This window comes from Anopheles arabiensis, chromosome 2 (genome assembly GCF_016920715.1).
Source record: "Anopheles arabiensis isolate DONGOLA chromosome 2, AaraD3, whole genome shotgun sequence".
In the NCBI taxonomy this organism is placed as follows: Eukaryota; Metazoa; Arthropoda; class Insecta; order Diptera; family Culicidae; genus Anopheles; species Anopheles arabiensis.
Window position 1 is genome coordinate 27,090,745 of NC_053517.1, and position 14,194 is coordinate 27,104,938.

The 14,194-nt window shown below is 38.2% G+C and overlaps 1 protein-coding gene across 4 annotated transcripts in view; it reads right to left on the reverse strand.

The window, feature by feature from the left end:
* The window catches only part of LOC120895634, a 38,038-nt gene extending 25,045 nt beyond the window's left edge, over positions 1-12,993 (reverse strand). For 2 of the 4 annotated variants that reach the window (XR_005738365.1, XR_005738363.1), the window contains exon 1: positions 12,267-12,993. Coding sequence is in view for 1 of the 4 variants with exons in the window: in XM_040299143.1 (XP_040155077.1) it covers positions 5,855-7,090 (1,236 nt within the window). In the remaining 3 variants the exon portion in view is untranslated. Of the gene's footprint in view, positions 1-1,646; positions 1,829-4,153; positions 12,060-12,266 lie in introns of those variants that run through there. The other 2 variants (XR_005738364.1, XM_040299143.1) reach the window with 2 other exon arrangements.
* Positions 12,994-14,194: the final 1,201 nt, after the last annotated feature.

Here is a 14,194-nt window from a genome sequence, read left to right on the forward strand (position 1 = left end):
AGTGCGCCTAATCACTTCTTGGCAATACACTCTCGCATCAAACACGGAAAGCCCTCAGGTCATATTTTCATTATCCTATGATCTCTCACCATTCCTTTCCTCATGCGGCATACAAACTCGTTGATCGTCTGGAAGTTCCTTGCCCTCCAAATATCGTAAACATCTCAACCACCTCACCGTCTTCATCATCATCATCACCGCCATAATTGGCATATCCATTCAGGTCTAGTCTGGTTGCCTTTTTCAACCGCAGCAATACTGCTGTTGGTAAAGAAGGAAAGCGTCATAAAGTAGAAAGCGTCATAGCCGAAAAGAATTTTCCGAAATAGAAAGAAGAAATAGAAAGAAACTTCTAATACAAAAGAAAAACCTCTAGACACTTACTGAAAACCGAAAATTGCTGTGTTCTTTTAGCCACAGTATTGGCTTTTAAACGACTACTTCCTGTACCTCACAATGTCTCGGAATACCGAGACCCATCCGAAACACCTCGAATAGAAGAAGCACTACGCTTTAATTTTGTTTATTTTAAAAGCCCTGCTCTCGTCTCTACCGTTCCATCGGTGTATTGGATGGGACCGAATGAATGGCAATAAAAATCATACAAACCGTCTCATTCAATAATACCACCGGGATGCGCCGTTGTCCTGGAGCTGACGACAGTCTCAAGAATGGCGCCGACATACCATACAGACACTGCAATAAACCCACAACATGGGTTGCGTCCTGGTGCGGGTATTCAGGATTAGCGAAACCATCGCCATCGCCAGACCAACATTGCGGCTGACGGTGGTAAAAGCCAAAGTATAATTCGATTGCGGGTCCCTTGCGGTTCCGGATCCTTCCATGTTGTCTCAAAAGGAAGACGAGACCGCCAACGTTTACCTTTTCTTTCAACAGGCAAGACACCAAGAACAGAGAGTACGCTTGTTAAGGACTTTGTGGTCCTGCCTCCTCTGTCTACAGCAATCCCTGGTCTATTTCTATATCTTTTAAATGTATTTCATCACGCAAAGCAACGATACCGGGGTTTGCTCCTCCCAGTTCGTTCTCCTCGTTTCGTTTGGCCTGTTCTATTATTAAATGTAATTTATTTTTCTTCCTTTTGAGACCCCTATCGCAAAACCAAACACCTTTCGGAGCAAAAAGAAAAAAGGTCTTGTTTTATTTTAGAAATGAGACAGTCTCCAGTAGCACTCAATATGAATGCTTCTGAAGGTGAGTAATAATATCATGTTTTCTTTGAAACCCCATAAAATACAAAAATACATGTATGATTCATATTTTTCACGCTTTTGTAAAAATAAAATTGCAAAATATTTTTTCATCCCTGTCTCAGTCGAACGGTTCATTAGACATGTTCTTTACCATCGCTACACTTCGAGGGCTTCTTAGTGGCTGGTCTGTGGCTGATGTTGAAAGCGTTCACTTCAGACACAAAGTGAACCACGTCTGCTACTAGCCCACACACTTTGTACTACAAATTATATTTATTCACTGCTTTACTCGCGGAAGCCTCAGATTTTATGCAATTGCATCGTGTTTCATCGCCCCAACTAGACAACCCGGCACTTGTCTCGGTTGAATGTAGCCGCTCGGCTCACTAGCAAGCTTGGGCCAAAGGCACGACGAGTTAATGCACTTACCCGTGAAGAGTTCACTCGTTTGCTCCGGCTTCTGTCAGCTTTCGGTAGGGTTTTGGATTCAATTTCAAAAAGTGCAAAAAGAAAAACAATTTTCCTTCGACTTTGTTGCGGTAGCGGTACATTCACTGTTTTTGTGTTCATTGCTCTATAAATCCAATTAAAGTTGCATGTGTCTGAAACAACTAAAGATTAATATTTTAGAGATTATAACTTTTGTGTGTGCTACGTTTTTTTTTTTCAACACGATATCTCGTTTGTGCCTGCGTCTGTTTAATGCTGCTTCCATCGATACGTGCTTGTGTGGATATGCCGTGTGGATATTTGTGACTATATGCTACTGTTGCTTAGGGAACTAGTTAGGGATAATCTTAATCTTTTTTTTTTTTTTTTTTTTTTTTTTTTTTTTTTAATAATCCTTACTTCCTAAATGTACATAATCACTTAAAGCTATAAATGAAATCTAAACTAACTATATCTTGGCTCTATCCTGCAGCTAAATAATAATTTCCTAAAATTCAAACCCCGTATTCTGTATCTAAATCCTAATCTAACCTATGACCCTTGTCTATCCTACTTCTACTTTTTTTTTTTTTTTTTTGGTAACTAAGCTTTTTCTACCAAGACTATCCTACAATTTATGTTTTCCTTGATTTCAAATCCCTAAACTACTAATTCTAATGTTTCTAAATCCTAATCTGAATATAAGAATCTTCCTTATCCTATTTCTACTCTTTTTGTTTTCCCATTTTCATTTTATGAATTAAATTTTTTTAATCTGTTGTTGTGTACTTTCTCTAATTTTTTCCCATTCCTTACTATACATGTTTGGTCGCTCGGTATTTCAACCACTTCGTATGGTCCTCTCCACAGCCCTTGCAACTTTTGCCCTACTCCTATTTGGTTATTTCTGACGAGTACCATCTCTCCCCACATAGGTTGCCATTCTATTGCGTTCTGATCGTATATTAATTTACGCTTCTCTTTTGACTTTATCAAATTTTCTCTCGCTATGAAATGTGTCTCTGCAATATTTCTTATTAGCTCTTCAGAATAATCCGAGTACATCCTTTTCCTATCAATTTGTTTGTATATGGAAGTTGGTAACCTAGCTTTCCTACCAAAAACTAATTCATAGGGAGTATAACCAGTCGACGAATTAATACATGTATTGTATTGTAGGGAAAAATATGGTAAAACTTCGTCCCACACCTTATAGTTTTTACCGACGAACTGTCTTAAGTATATCTTAAGCTCCCTGTTAGCTCTTTCGACTATGTTACCTTGCGGATGGTATGCTGACGTGTTGATTTTTTTAATTTTTTAATAATTTACAAGCATCCTTCATAACCGCACTCATGAAGTTTGTTCCCTGATCAGTAACGAGTTCCACAGGAGCGCCAACAAGACAGATGACATGTTCCACAAATGCTTTAGCTACAGTTGTTGCTTCTTGATTTGCTATTGGTGTAACTATCAAATATCTTGTGAGATCATCTTGTATTACCAATCCGTACTTATTCCCCCTCTCTGATTCTGGTAGTACTACAATATCCATGTACAACTTTTCAAAAGGAAAAGTTGATGTAGTAGTAATCTGCATAGGAATTTTGTTGTATCTACCAATCTTATTTAATTGACAAGATTTGCAACTTTTTACGTAGCCCTCAATATTCCTATCCATACCAGCCCAGAAGAATAACTCCTTTATTCTTTTTTTCATTCTTTTAACACCCACGTGTCCTCCTACCGGAGAGTCATGAAATTCTTTAAGCACTGTATCTACTTCATGTTTTTCAATCTGAATTCGCTCTGTCCCCGGGTTATAATTTTGAAATTTTGATTTAAGTGTTTGTTTGTTTTTCTCCAACTTTTCTGTCCTCTTTAGTTCTTCAGTGCTTGTTTCTTTTTGTACATCTAATTTTAATAATTGTTGCCAGTGATCTTCATGTTCAGGGATATTATTATTTTCTTCCACTTTTTCTTTTCGTTTCTTACCTTGATTAGGATTCATAAGAAGTTTCTTTTGTTGGCGTGTGAACACAGCTACTGTATTGTTTTCTTCCTCTTTTTGATTTTCACTCGATTTTAGCTCTGGAAGCCGAGATAAAAAATCGGCAACCACGTTCTCTTTCCCTTTCTTATATCGTATTTCACATTCCAATCCTTGCAAGCGCAACCTAAGTCGAGATAAAATCGGCGAGTTTTCTCTAAGGCGCCATATAGAGACTAGGGGCCTATGATCGGAATATACGATAAATTTTTTTCCATATATATAATGTTTAAAGTGTTCCACCGCCCATACTATAGCTAATAGTTCCTTTTCAATAGGGTGATACCGTTTTTCGGCTCCAACCAAGGATCTACTGGCATAAGCGATCGGACATTCTACTGTTTTTTCGTTCGATAATACTGCTCCAAGGGCATAATCGCTAGCATCTGTTGTAATTACAAAACAATCTTCAAAATTTGGTCGCACTAGAATTGGTTCAGAGATAAGTAGGTTTTTAACGTTTTAAATGCTTCATCGCAATTTTTATCCCAAATGAATTCAGCATTTTTCTTTAAAAGCTCATGCAAAGGCTTTCTAATATCAGAAACGTTTGGTATAAATTTACCATAAAAATTTATCATTCCTAAAAACGATCGTACTTCCTTCAGGGTTTTTGGTGTGTGCATGTCTAAAATTGTTTTCACATTTGCTTGTGTTGGTTTAATACCTGTTTCCTTGATAGTGTGGCCTAAATATGTTATTTCTTTGTGGAGTAATTTGCATTTTGACGGTTCTATTTTGAGATTGTGATTTCTTAAAGCATTAAACACTTTTAGTAGGTTATTGGTGTGCTCTTCTATTGAATCCCCGAACACCACAATATCATCTAAGTAAACGAAAGCTTTAATTGGTTGTATGGTGTAAATCACAGTGTTCATCAGCTTCTGAAATGTTGAAGGACTGTTTTTGAGACCCATTGGCATTCTTAAAAATTCATAGTGCCCTTTAGCTGTAGAGAAAGCTGTTTTTGCGGCGTCTTTAAGTGCGATGGGTATTTGAAAAAATCCAGATTTCAAATCTATGGTAGAAAAAAATTTACTATTGCCAATATTATCCATGATGTCATCTATTCTGGGAATAGGATATACGAAAGGTTTAGTTATTAAATTGAGAGCACGAAAATCGACTACTATCCGATATTTTTTTTCTCCTTGATCATCCTCAGATTTTTTGGGAATGCACATGACAGGAGCATTCCATGGACTTTTACTTGGCCTTATTATTTTCTGTTTAAGCATTTCTTCTATTTGCTCTTCCATAATATTATTCAGAGCAGCTGGAAATCTGTACTGTCTTTTATATATAGGTATATTGGAATTTGTTTCAATTTCGTGCATTGCTGCTTTAGTAAATGTAAGTTTGTCCCCTGGCAAATGGAATATATCGGTGTATTTTGCAATTATTTGTTGAATGATATTTGTTTTTGTGCTATCTAAATGTGTAAAATTGATTTTCTTTACTAATTCTCTATATCTTTCTGAACCGACTAACTCTTCCTCCTTGCTCGTTTCGACCACATCACAATCAGAGAGTTGTTTCTCCATATGTGAGAGCAACTCATTTTTTTCTTGATTGTCTATCAAAGTACAATCTTCTTCATTCATACTCGCTTCCTCGCTCCCTTTTTCCTTCTCATTTTCATTTATATTCTTTTGCAAATGAATGTTTTCAAATTTTTTTCCTATTCCTAACGTGTATTTTCTTAAAAAACTAGCTCCAATTATTCCTGGAACGCTGAGTGTTTTAAGTATGTAAAATTTTATAGCATATAAAGATTTTCCAACATTTAAATTAACATAAATTGAGCCAATGGTTTCGGACAAAGTTCCATCAAACCCTGACAATGTTATTTTGTCATTGTAATTTATGGAAGAAGGCCCTAATTCTTTTGCCGATTCCCAACTCAATGCATTGAAGCAAGCTCCCGAATCAATTAAATACTTTATCATTATTTTTTTTGAGCTCTGCGATAAAATATGAACCATTAGTTTACCATCGCTAGTAAATTCTATATCCAATGATTCATATTCATTTCCACAGACATTTGGTACTTCTTCTATGTTATCCATATATTCTTCTTTAGGACTGAGCAAAAATAAATTTTTCTGTTTTTTCGGAACACTATTAATTACTGTTTCATCACATAGTGTTCCTTGATTTAGTTTTTTGTATGTGTGTTGGAATTCAATGGTTGGTGGCTATATTGATTTTGTCCCCGTGAATTATTAGTTTCATGTTGATTCTGTGGTGGTGTTTGTTGTGAAAAATGTTGTGTATAATAATTTTGTGGTTGTGTTGAATTGTTTGATGGTGTTAGGTGTGTATAATTATTATGGTAGGAACTACTATGCGGAGCAAAATATCTTCTTGGCCGAGAAAAGTTACTGTTAATGTTACGAGTATTTGTGTTATATGCCGTACTATTGGGTTGTGATTGCCAAAAACTATTTGAATTTGAAGGGTTAGTGAAATTAGTGCTATTGTTGCAGCGTCTAAAACTATTGGCACTACATTCTTCTTGCTGCAGGTTTCTTTCGTCAATCACGCCTTGTGCAGATGAGCCACTACAGTAACTGGTTTGAGGAGTATTATGCGCTTCTGAGCGATTCAACCTAGTTTCGATTTTCCGCATGTGCTCAATTTGAACCACTTCATCTTCCAAATACTCTAAAAGTTCATCGAAATCTAAGTGTTTGTTCATTCTCGCCAGTGTTTGCAGTTCCGAATTTTTCAAACCAGCTAAAAAGTGTATTTTTAGGTTTCGTATGGCGTACGAGTCCTCGGTGTTGTTTTTATCTGCATTAATTATGTTTTCTTTGAGTTTAAGAACCCTTTCTTTGAATGCGGGAAAAGCTTCATTTCCCCCTTGTTGTAGTGTTTCCACTTGTTGGAAAATGGCTTCTAAGCTCATTTTTTCTCCAAACAGCTTAATAAGGTTTGATTTTACTTTTACCCACGATTCGTCTAATATGCGATTAAAGAAACCAGCCGCACTACCTTTTAATTTAAACATTACGGTTCGAATTAAATCTTCCTCCGATTCACCCGCTGGTATTTGTTTAGCAAAGAATTCAACTTGATAAAGAAATCCATCTAAATCATTTGCATTTCCGTTGTATTCCGGAATACATAGCATTGCCCTTTCGAGTGGAAATTCATATGCCATTTTGTGGATTGTAGTGTTTAATGCACGCTCGATTTCAATACTCTGGTTGAAAAAGTCTTCCTTAAGAATTCTGAGGCGTTCCGTATAACTATATTCTTTGTGTAGACACTGATCACTATTTGTAGTTGAATTAAGATTGTGTTGCAGATTTGTTGAATGAATTTTATCAACGTTACCGTTATTAATTTTGACAGTCCTGTTTCTAAGCGCCAACACCTTAGGGTTCATTACTCTCTACGTACGCGGCTAAAATAAAATGACGGATTATGATTGCAAAAATTTACCAACTAATTTGATTAGCCTACTGATTATGATGACTATGATTGTAATGATAGTAACAAAAATAAACTGTTGTTAACTTAGTTACACGAAAGAAAAATGAATATTTTAATAATTAGATCATAATTAGCACTTAACACTATGACGCTGCAATTTACCTTCACCACATACTGTATACCTTTACTTTTACACTATCACTTAGAACACCAGCCAGAAATAACGTTACGTGCGCTACAAAGTAGGCGCTTTACCGCTGTCACCAGATGAAACAACTAAAGATTAATATTTTAGAGATTATAACTAACTTTATTTATTAACTTTTATTTCCCGCTACATTAATTCAACCGCCACTCTAAACACACCCGAACTACCCGCAAGCCGTCACCGAAGTCCCGCTTCTCTCTGCCATCGCTTCTGTCTCCATTCTCCGATCTCTCTTCGCCGTTCACGATCTCTCTCTCCAATCGATCTGTGCCGATCCCTCTCACTTCATTATCAGCACCCGAGTCGCATTTACACGTTACGCGAATCGTAGCGGCCAAGGTCGCTGCATGTCTGTCAAAAAGCGATTAAAATGCTGGCCTGGATGCTTCTATCAGCAAGCGCGGAAATGAGATGAGCTTTTTTTTTTATTTGCCATACGAAGTTTTATATGTTATGCTAAAAATATTACTTTGCATGAATTATTTAATAAAATTGCCAACACAAAATAACAAATCAAATTTCACTACATGCATATGCTCAACAAAATACTTCCAACAAAAAGAGAAACATTCGTTATGCATAATTAAGACTAATGATGCAGTATGAGTTAAGCCTAAAACGAAAAACCTCCGTCTGTTGGAAGCATAATTGATTTCCGTACAAACACAAAAGTGTAAATAATCGCATTACGTTCTGCTTCGGAACACCGGCGAAGGGAACTCATAAAACATCAATGCTACAGCTTCGTAAAAAAACGTTGTATGACCATGCTAACGGAAAGCCATACTTCCCATCGCTGATAATGTTTGTCCGAATGTATGTTACAGATTTATTTTTTTGCTGAATCGAGTTACATTTTCTTCCTAAAAAAGCTAACAAAAAGTTAATTGTTATGACGAATGTACCACGAAAGCGGCCTTTCAAACTAACTTATTTGACTGGTGTTGAGATCTCTAGAAAGGTGAACAGATTATGCATAAAACCGATTTTCTGTATTATCCAACAACGTGCCTTTGCGATCTTTCTGCCTCTTCGAAAGATTTCCAAACAGAACGTGATCATAAATTTATTACTCTCTAAATCCTAGGCCTTGCTTTCTATGATGTTTGATTGCCGACACCCCGAAAAGGAGCCAAGAGTTTACCACCCACTGTACAATGCCTTTTCAAGTTCCCAGTATTCCCATGTTCTGACGAGGAAAGTCCCAAATACACCCGATCGTGGCTGCAAAGCAAATTATCACAATCCTCCATAAGACTTCCAGAACACGAATTCTGCTTTCGTTTTGTGTTCGGATGTGAATGTGTAAATTACAACACAATATGCTCTGCGTTTTTCCCTTCAAAACCTCATGCAGCTAAGCATGGCATACAGTCAGGGTCAAATAGTCCAGCTTCCTCTCATTCCTCTCATTGCCACTTCCTGTACAGTTGCAATACAAAACAAATACAGAACAGAAAGTGCTACGTGATGTCGTCGAGCGCATGAACAACATATTTCGAATCAGATACGGAACCGTTTTTTGTTTCCCTCAAACCCAACCGGCTTCATCAGAGCCATGATGGTTGAAAGGCGTGAAGGGATTAGTCTCACGCCGGGAGTTCTCTCGCTCTTTTGTTGAGCTCACGTTCCGACGGGGGAAATCCACGGAGATCACGGAGCAGTCTTTCTCGATACTCATACACAGTCCGACTCCGCCATCAACCAAGCATGCGGAAATATTAACCCACGATTCGGAAGCTGCAAAGGTTCGTAGCTTTCCACAACGGGGGATATTAGATGCTGGTGACAAAAAATGCCAACGATGGATTAATTGATCTAACGAGCGCAGCATGACGTCATCCGTAACAATCGGGTGTGCATGATTGTTTTTTTCGAAGAGAGAAGGCTTCATTCTCTGTGTGACGAAAAACATTCTAATTTATGTTGTAAAGTAACTTCATCGACCTAAAATGAATCAAAACTTGAAACTTTTTCATAATACCTCAACCTGGCTTCTTTACAAATTCATCATCTTCGCCAACCCAAAAGGACAAATGAGCTCTAATAATAATGTCACGAAAATTGAATCATGAATATTACAACACAATTTCACGATCTGCATTTGAACGACAGTTTTTCAAAATTGAATGACTAATTTTATCGATTCCTTGAGCCCCACTCTTACCCTCTACATCGAACAGCGCCACTATCGAGACACGTGCTTCGAAATGTGCCAACACATAGACCTGCGCTTGCTAAATCATGCATATTCGTCTTTGAGCGACGAAGAAAGACTTTTTGAGCAAATACCACCGCCAAAAAGGGCGTCACGTTTTTCTCCCTCATCACGCAACAACCATCCCGCGATCCTACTCCAGCAAGGGATTTTCAATCACACCTTTCAATACTGCTGCAGCTACTAGTATTTACCGGCTTTTCTGCTGAATTCTCCCCAAAGAACATAAAAAGACACACATTCCTGAAAAAGAAGCACCAAAGACCTGCCAGAATAAGGACTGCAGGGATGAAAACATTTTCGCACGTTGGATGAATATCAAATGAGCGTTTGAAGTAGCGCATAAGGTAAAAAGTCGTTCGCGGTTTGGCTCAATCTTTGCGTTGCCCCATGCCGAAAAAGGCAAATATTCACTGAAGAGGGGATCCAAGAGTTACATCATTTTAATAGCTCAATTAGTGTGTTATGGTCTTTTGGGAAGCTGTGCATTGAATATTTCTATAGGTAACAGTCAATCAACTTTCCAAACGGTATGTTTGATTCTCAATGAAGCTATGCCACAGGCAATGCCAATCGGTCATGTAGCATCCAATGCACTCAACCCACTCCAACTCATTCAATGTCAACTGTCATAGTTATTACCTCGTCATTGTCATGCTCTCATTCGGGGTGCCAGGCAACGGATGTAATTAGTCTTGTTGGTTTGATTGGTATTTCGATCGAATTCAATTCACTCACAAGAATAGACACTCAACTCCCTCCGCCCTCCTTAAAATCCTCCTCAAACCTGATTCATACATTAGTTCCATTTCCGGTGACATGATTTCGACACAGGTGTTGCGTAAAACAGTGCCACCATCGTCACAACGATCCCCTTCACCCTCGACCACGTGGGTAAAATCGACAACGGGTGGGATTATTCAACGAAGGTAGTCATAGAGAACGGATTTTAGCACACTGGCCATATTCCTGACTCTGCAAAAGTCTCCGAAATGCTGTAGATACGTACACATTCGTTCGCTAATCTAATTAGTCACACAGAACTAAAAGCACTTCTACGAAAAAGACACTCCTACCAAGCTAGTTTGTTGATTCTTCTTTTGGCAATAACTTTCATTTTTGGGGCGACATTTGCGCACATAAAATACACGCATCAAATCACAAAAAAAGCAAATTAAAAAAAAAAGCTTCATAACTTACACAACATCGTTTATCTACTGAAAGTATAACAAATAAACACCTCAAACTCTGAATCATTCTGAAATTCCTCAACAAATTCGGCCCAACCTCTTATGGCGCATGCATGATTAATGATTGCTCACATTCTTAATTGGCCACACCGGCCATTTTCAGTTGTTTTCTCCAATTCTCCCAAATAAAAATCAATGTTTCCTCCTAAAATGTCCGTGAAACATGCTGACATTCCGTGGTGTTTTACATGCTTCAATCACAACCAAACAAATAACCAAACAATAAACCATCTTGCACAAAAATCAATCATGCAAAACGAAACGGAACACGTAGAAAAACGTGACCAAGAGCGGAAGAACGCATACATTTGGTTGTGCCGAAACCCATTACGAATAACGAAAGAAAAATCAACCAGCAATCTAGAAAATAATCTATCAACCAAAAAGATTCCTCCCGAAATTGCATAATGTTTACGTCTGTTTGTATCCATTTCATCCATGCTTTCCGAGTCCATCCAACCATAGCTCCGGGGGCATTTGTCCAGAATAAGAACACATAAATTGGCATACATAATGGACCACTCAAGCCCATAAATATTCTGTGCCATATCAAATTTCTCTTGGAACAAAAGCGCTTTCCAGTGAATTTGTCCCTAAATGCACCGACCAGAATGATATTTAGCTTATTAACACCTTGCTGTGGCTTCCAAAAGCAGCCGTGTCGTTAATCAGGAAAATCGCATCGAACACAAATGATTGGCTTCCGCTTGCGATTTCTAAGGTCGAAGATGAAGAATTTATGCACACAACATCAACATAAATCAACAATTATGTTCCAAATGTTTCCAGTTTCACATTTTCCTGCATATTTCTTCTTAATAAATCGACTCTAACCCAAAAAAGCGTGTGGAATTTGAACCTTATTGAAGATTTCCTTTGGTCCATCGTAGGGTTTCCTTTGACAACTTAACGAACCTTTGCCACAGTTTCCAACACAACTTTGAAAAGGGATGATCACAAGGACACATGTCAATAATAAAACGCTACTTCCGCATGTTTTCCCTCCGTTCCTTAGGCTCTGGAAAATGCAAGAAAGCCAATTTCATATTCGTAATATTCGATGAAATTCTCAAACGTTTCTTCTCCTGTGTCACCAAAAAAAGGAGCATGGCCGTTGGCAGGTCAATATCGATCCTCCACGACCGGCGTTGCTGTTGGCTTCCGCCGGCGTTCCACATGTCCGTGTTTATGGTTATTTTATTTCAAGGTTTTCCCCAACATGGTATGAAAAGCGTCTCATCGACAACTGTCAAAGTTTGACAAGGGAAAGGAGGAATTATGTTCCGGAATGGGTGAGATGTTGAAAGGTCAAACACAATCAAAGGAAGCGATGGGGCAGAGTGGGGCGATGAGATAATCCGGGCCCCATTCGTCTCCAATTTCCCCGACAAAGCCATACTTTTCCTTTTGTTTTGTTGCTTAGTCCGCTGACGAAATGAACAAATTATCTTACCTTTTCGATTTCTTTCCGCTTTTGTGGATATGTTGCCGTCGTCAGGTTACGTTAACGTATCAAAACATTCGAGAAGTATTGTTGTCCGTATCGTGCTTTCGGAACCGGGGAATGTGATGTTTTGATCCTTCCATTATTTCTGCTCGAACAGTCGGTGTTTCCAATCGTCCCACAATCCGATTCGTGATAAATATAGGTTTACTGTCACAATCACACCCATTTCAACGTAAGGATATTGTGGATCAATTTACGAACATGGTGTTTTTCGGCGCATAAAACCGTTTCGGTTTCATTTTTTTGTATATATGGAAATTACAATATTTAGAGATTCCGAAGTGTTATCACTTGCTCTATGCATAATTTTTCACTTTATCACTTTCTAAAACAATATCATTTTAAATTTACTGGGATTGAAGCGTCTTATTATTATTCTTAATTTCTTTTAAACTTCAATTAGATCTCCTCAACTTCAACTTCAACTTAAAAGATAACATAAAAATACACTTGTTTCATTGAATTAACAAAATACACCGCGTAATTTCCAAAACGAACAACACGACTGGTTAGAAGCATTCCAATTCACTTGCACACCTAAGCCGTACGCACCACACATGATTCGCCGATTCCTTTTGTTTTGAAATTGTAAACAATTTCGCGTAATCCAGACGTTGAGAATCCAAATCACACGGGCATCATGCGCTCTCACCAACGCTGCCACCTATTTCAACTCGACTAATGATGGCCAGCGTACTGCGATGCTTTCGCCTCGAAACATGCACCCTGCGAGGTTACAACTCGACAGTGCTTCGTCGTCGTGTTCTCTTCGGTCGGTCTCAGCAAGAGCGAGATGGCGGATCCCTTGTTGATGCCGTTCATTTCGCTCACACGTTCGAACGATGAAGCGAACGGTACGGAACAATGTTTATGCTACTTGCAGCTTTGTTTGCAGTATTGAAATGATAATTATGCTTTGAGAACTATGTATTAACACAATACAATAATTATAATTTCCGGTGCAATATGTCGAAAATGCCTTGCAGTTGCATTACGTTGGAAAAAATATTATCATAAAAATCAAATTATTGTCAAAGTCAACAAAACCTACCGAGACTACAGTAGCATTTGTTCAACAATCGCATAAACAAACTAACATTTTTAACGACATGACCAACTCACACACACATACATACTCCCATGTTTTGGCACGATGTTCAGAAAAGAGAAAGAGCGAGAGAACGATCTTGCTCTCTGCGCCATAAACGTGTTTGCTCGGCCCAAAGTCCACACATCCAGCATAAGCGTAAACGCACACATGCTCACCTCCAATACCGGCTGATGTATGTAGGGGAAGGTAGGTAAAGACGGACACGTTAAGGGAAATGGTCAAAATCTAAGGTTATATAGGTGCAACGACCATGAAAATATGCATACATTATCTTACACTCATGTTTTATCAGAAAATGTGTTGAAACTTTTAAGTTTCCATCGATTTTTGCGTTTTTTTCATGAATGAAAAACATGATTTTTTTCGTGCAGTTTTGAAATGTTCGGGTAAGACGGACACCTGATATGGGAAAGATGGACACCATGAAGGGTAAGATGGACACCTTTAGAAAACGTTGGAAATTGAAGAGTTTTACAGTATTTTGACAAAATTTAATCGCGTTGCACGTCCTGGTACGTTTATAAACCAATTCTTGGCCAATTGCAACGACGATTCTTTCAGCCGTGAATTTAGGAATTGTAAGGATCGCTTCTAATAGAACGTAGAATGCAGAATCTAAGGCATCTTTTTTAATTTCAGACACTAACAGTGGAGGTTGCACCAGCTTACAGAACAACAATTTAAAACTTTGCTATAGGAAATTATTCCGCGGAAAGTCCGCGACCACAGCATATTTGAGGGACTTGTTAATAGGTCCAGCCAT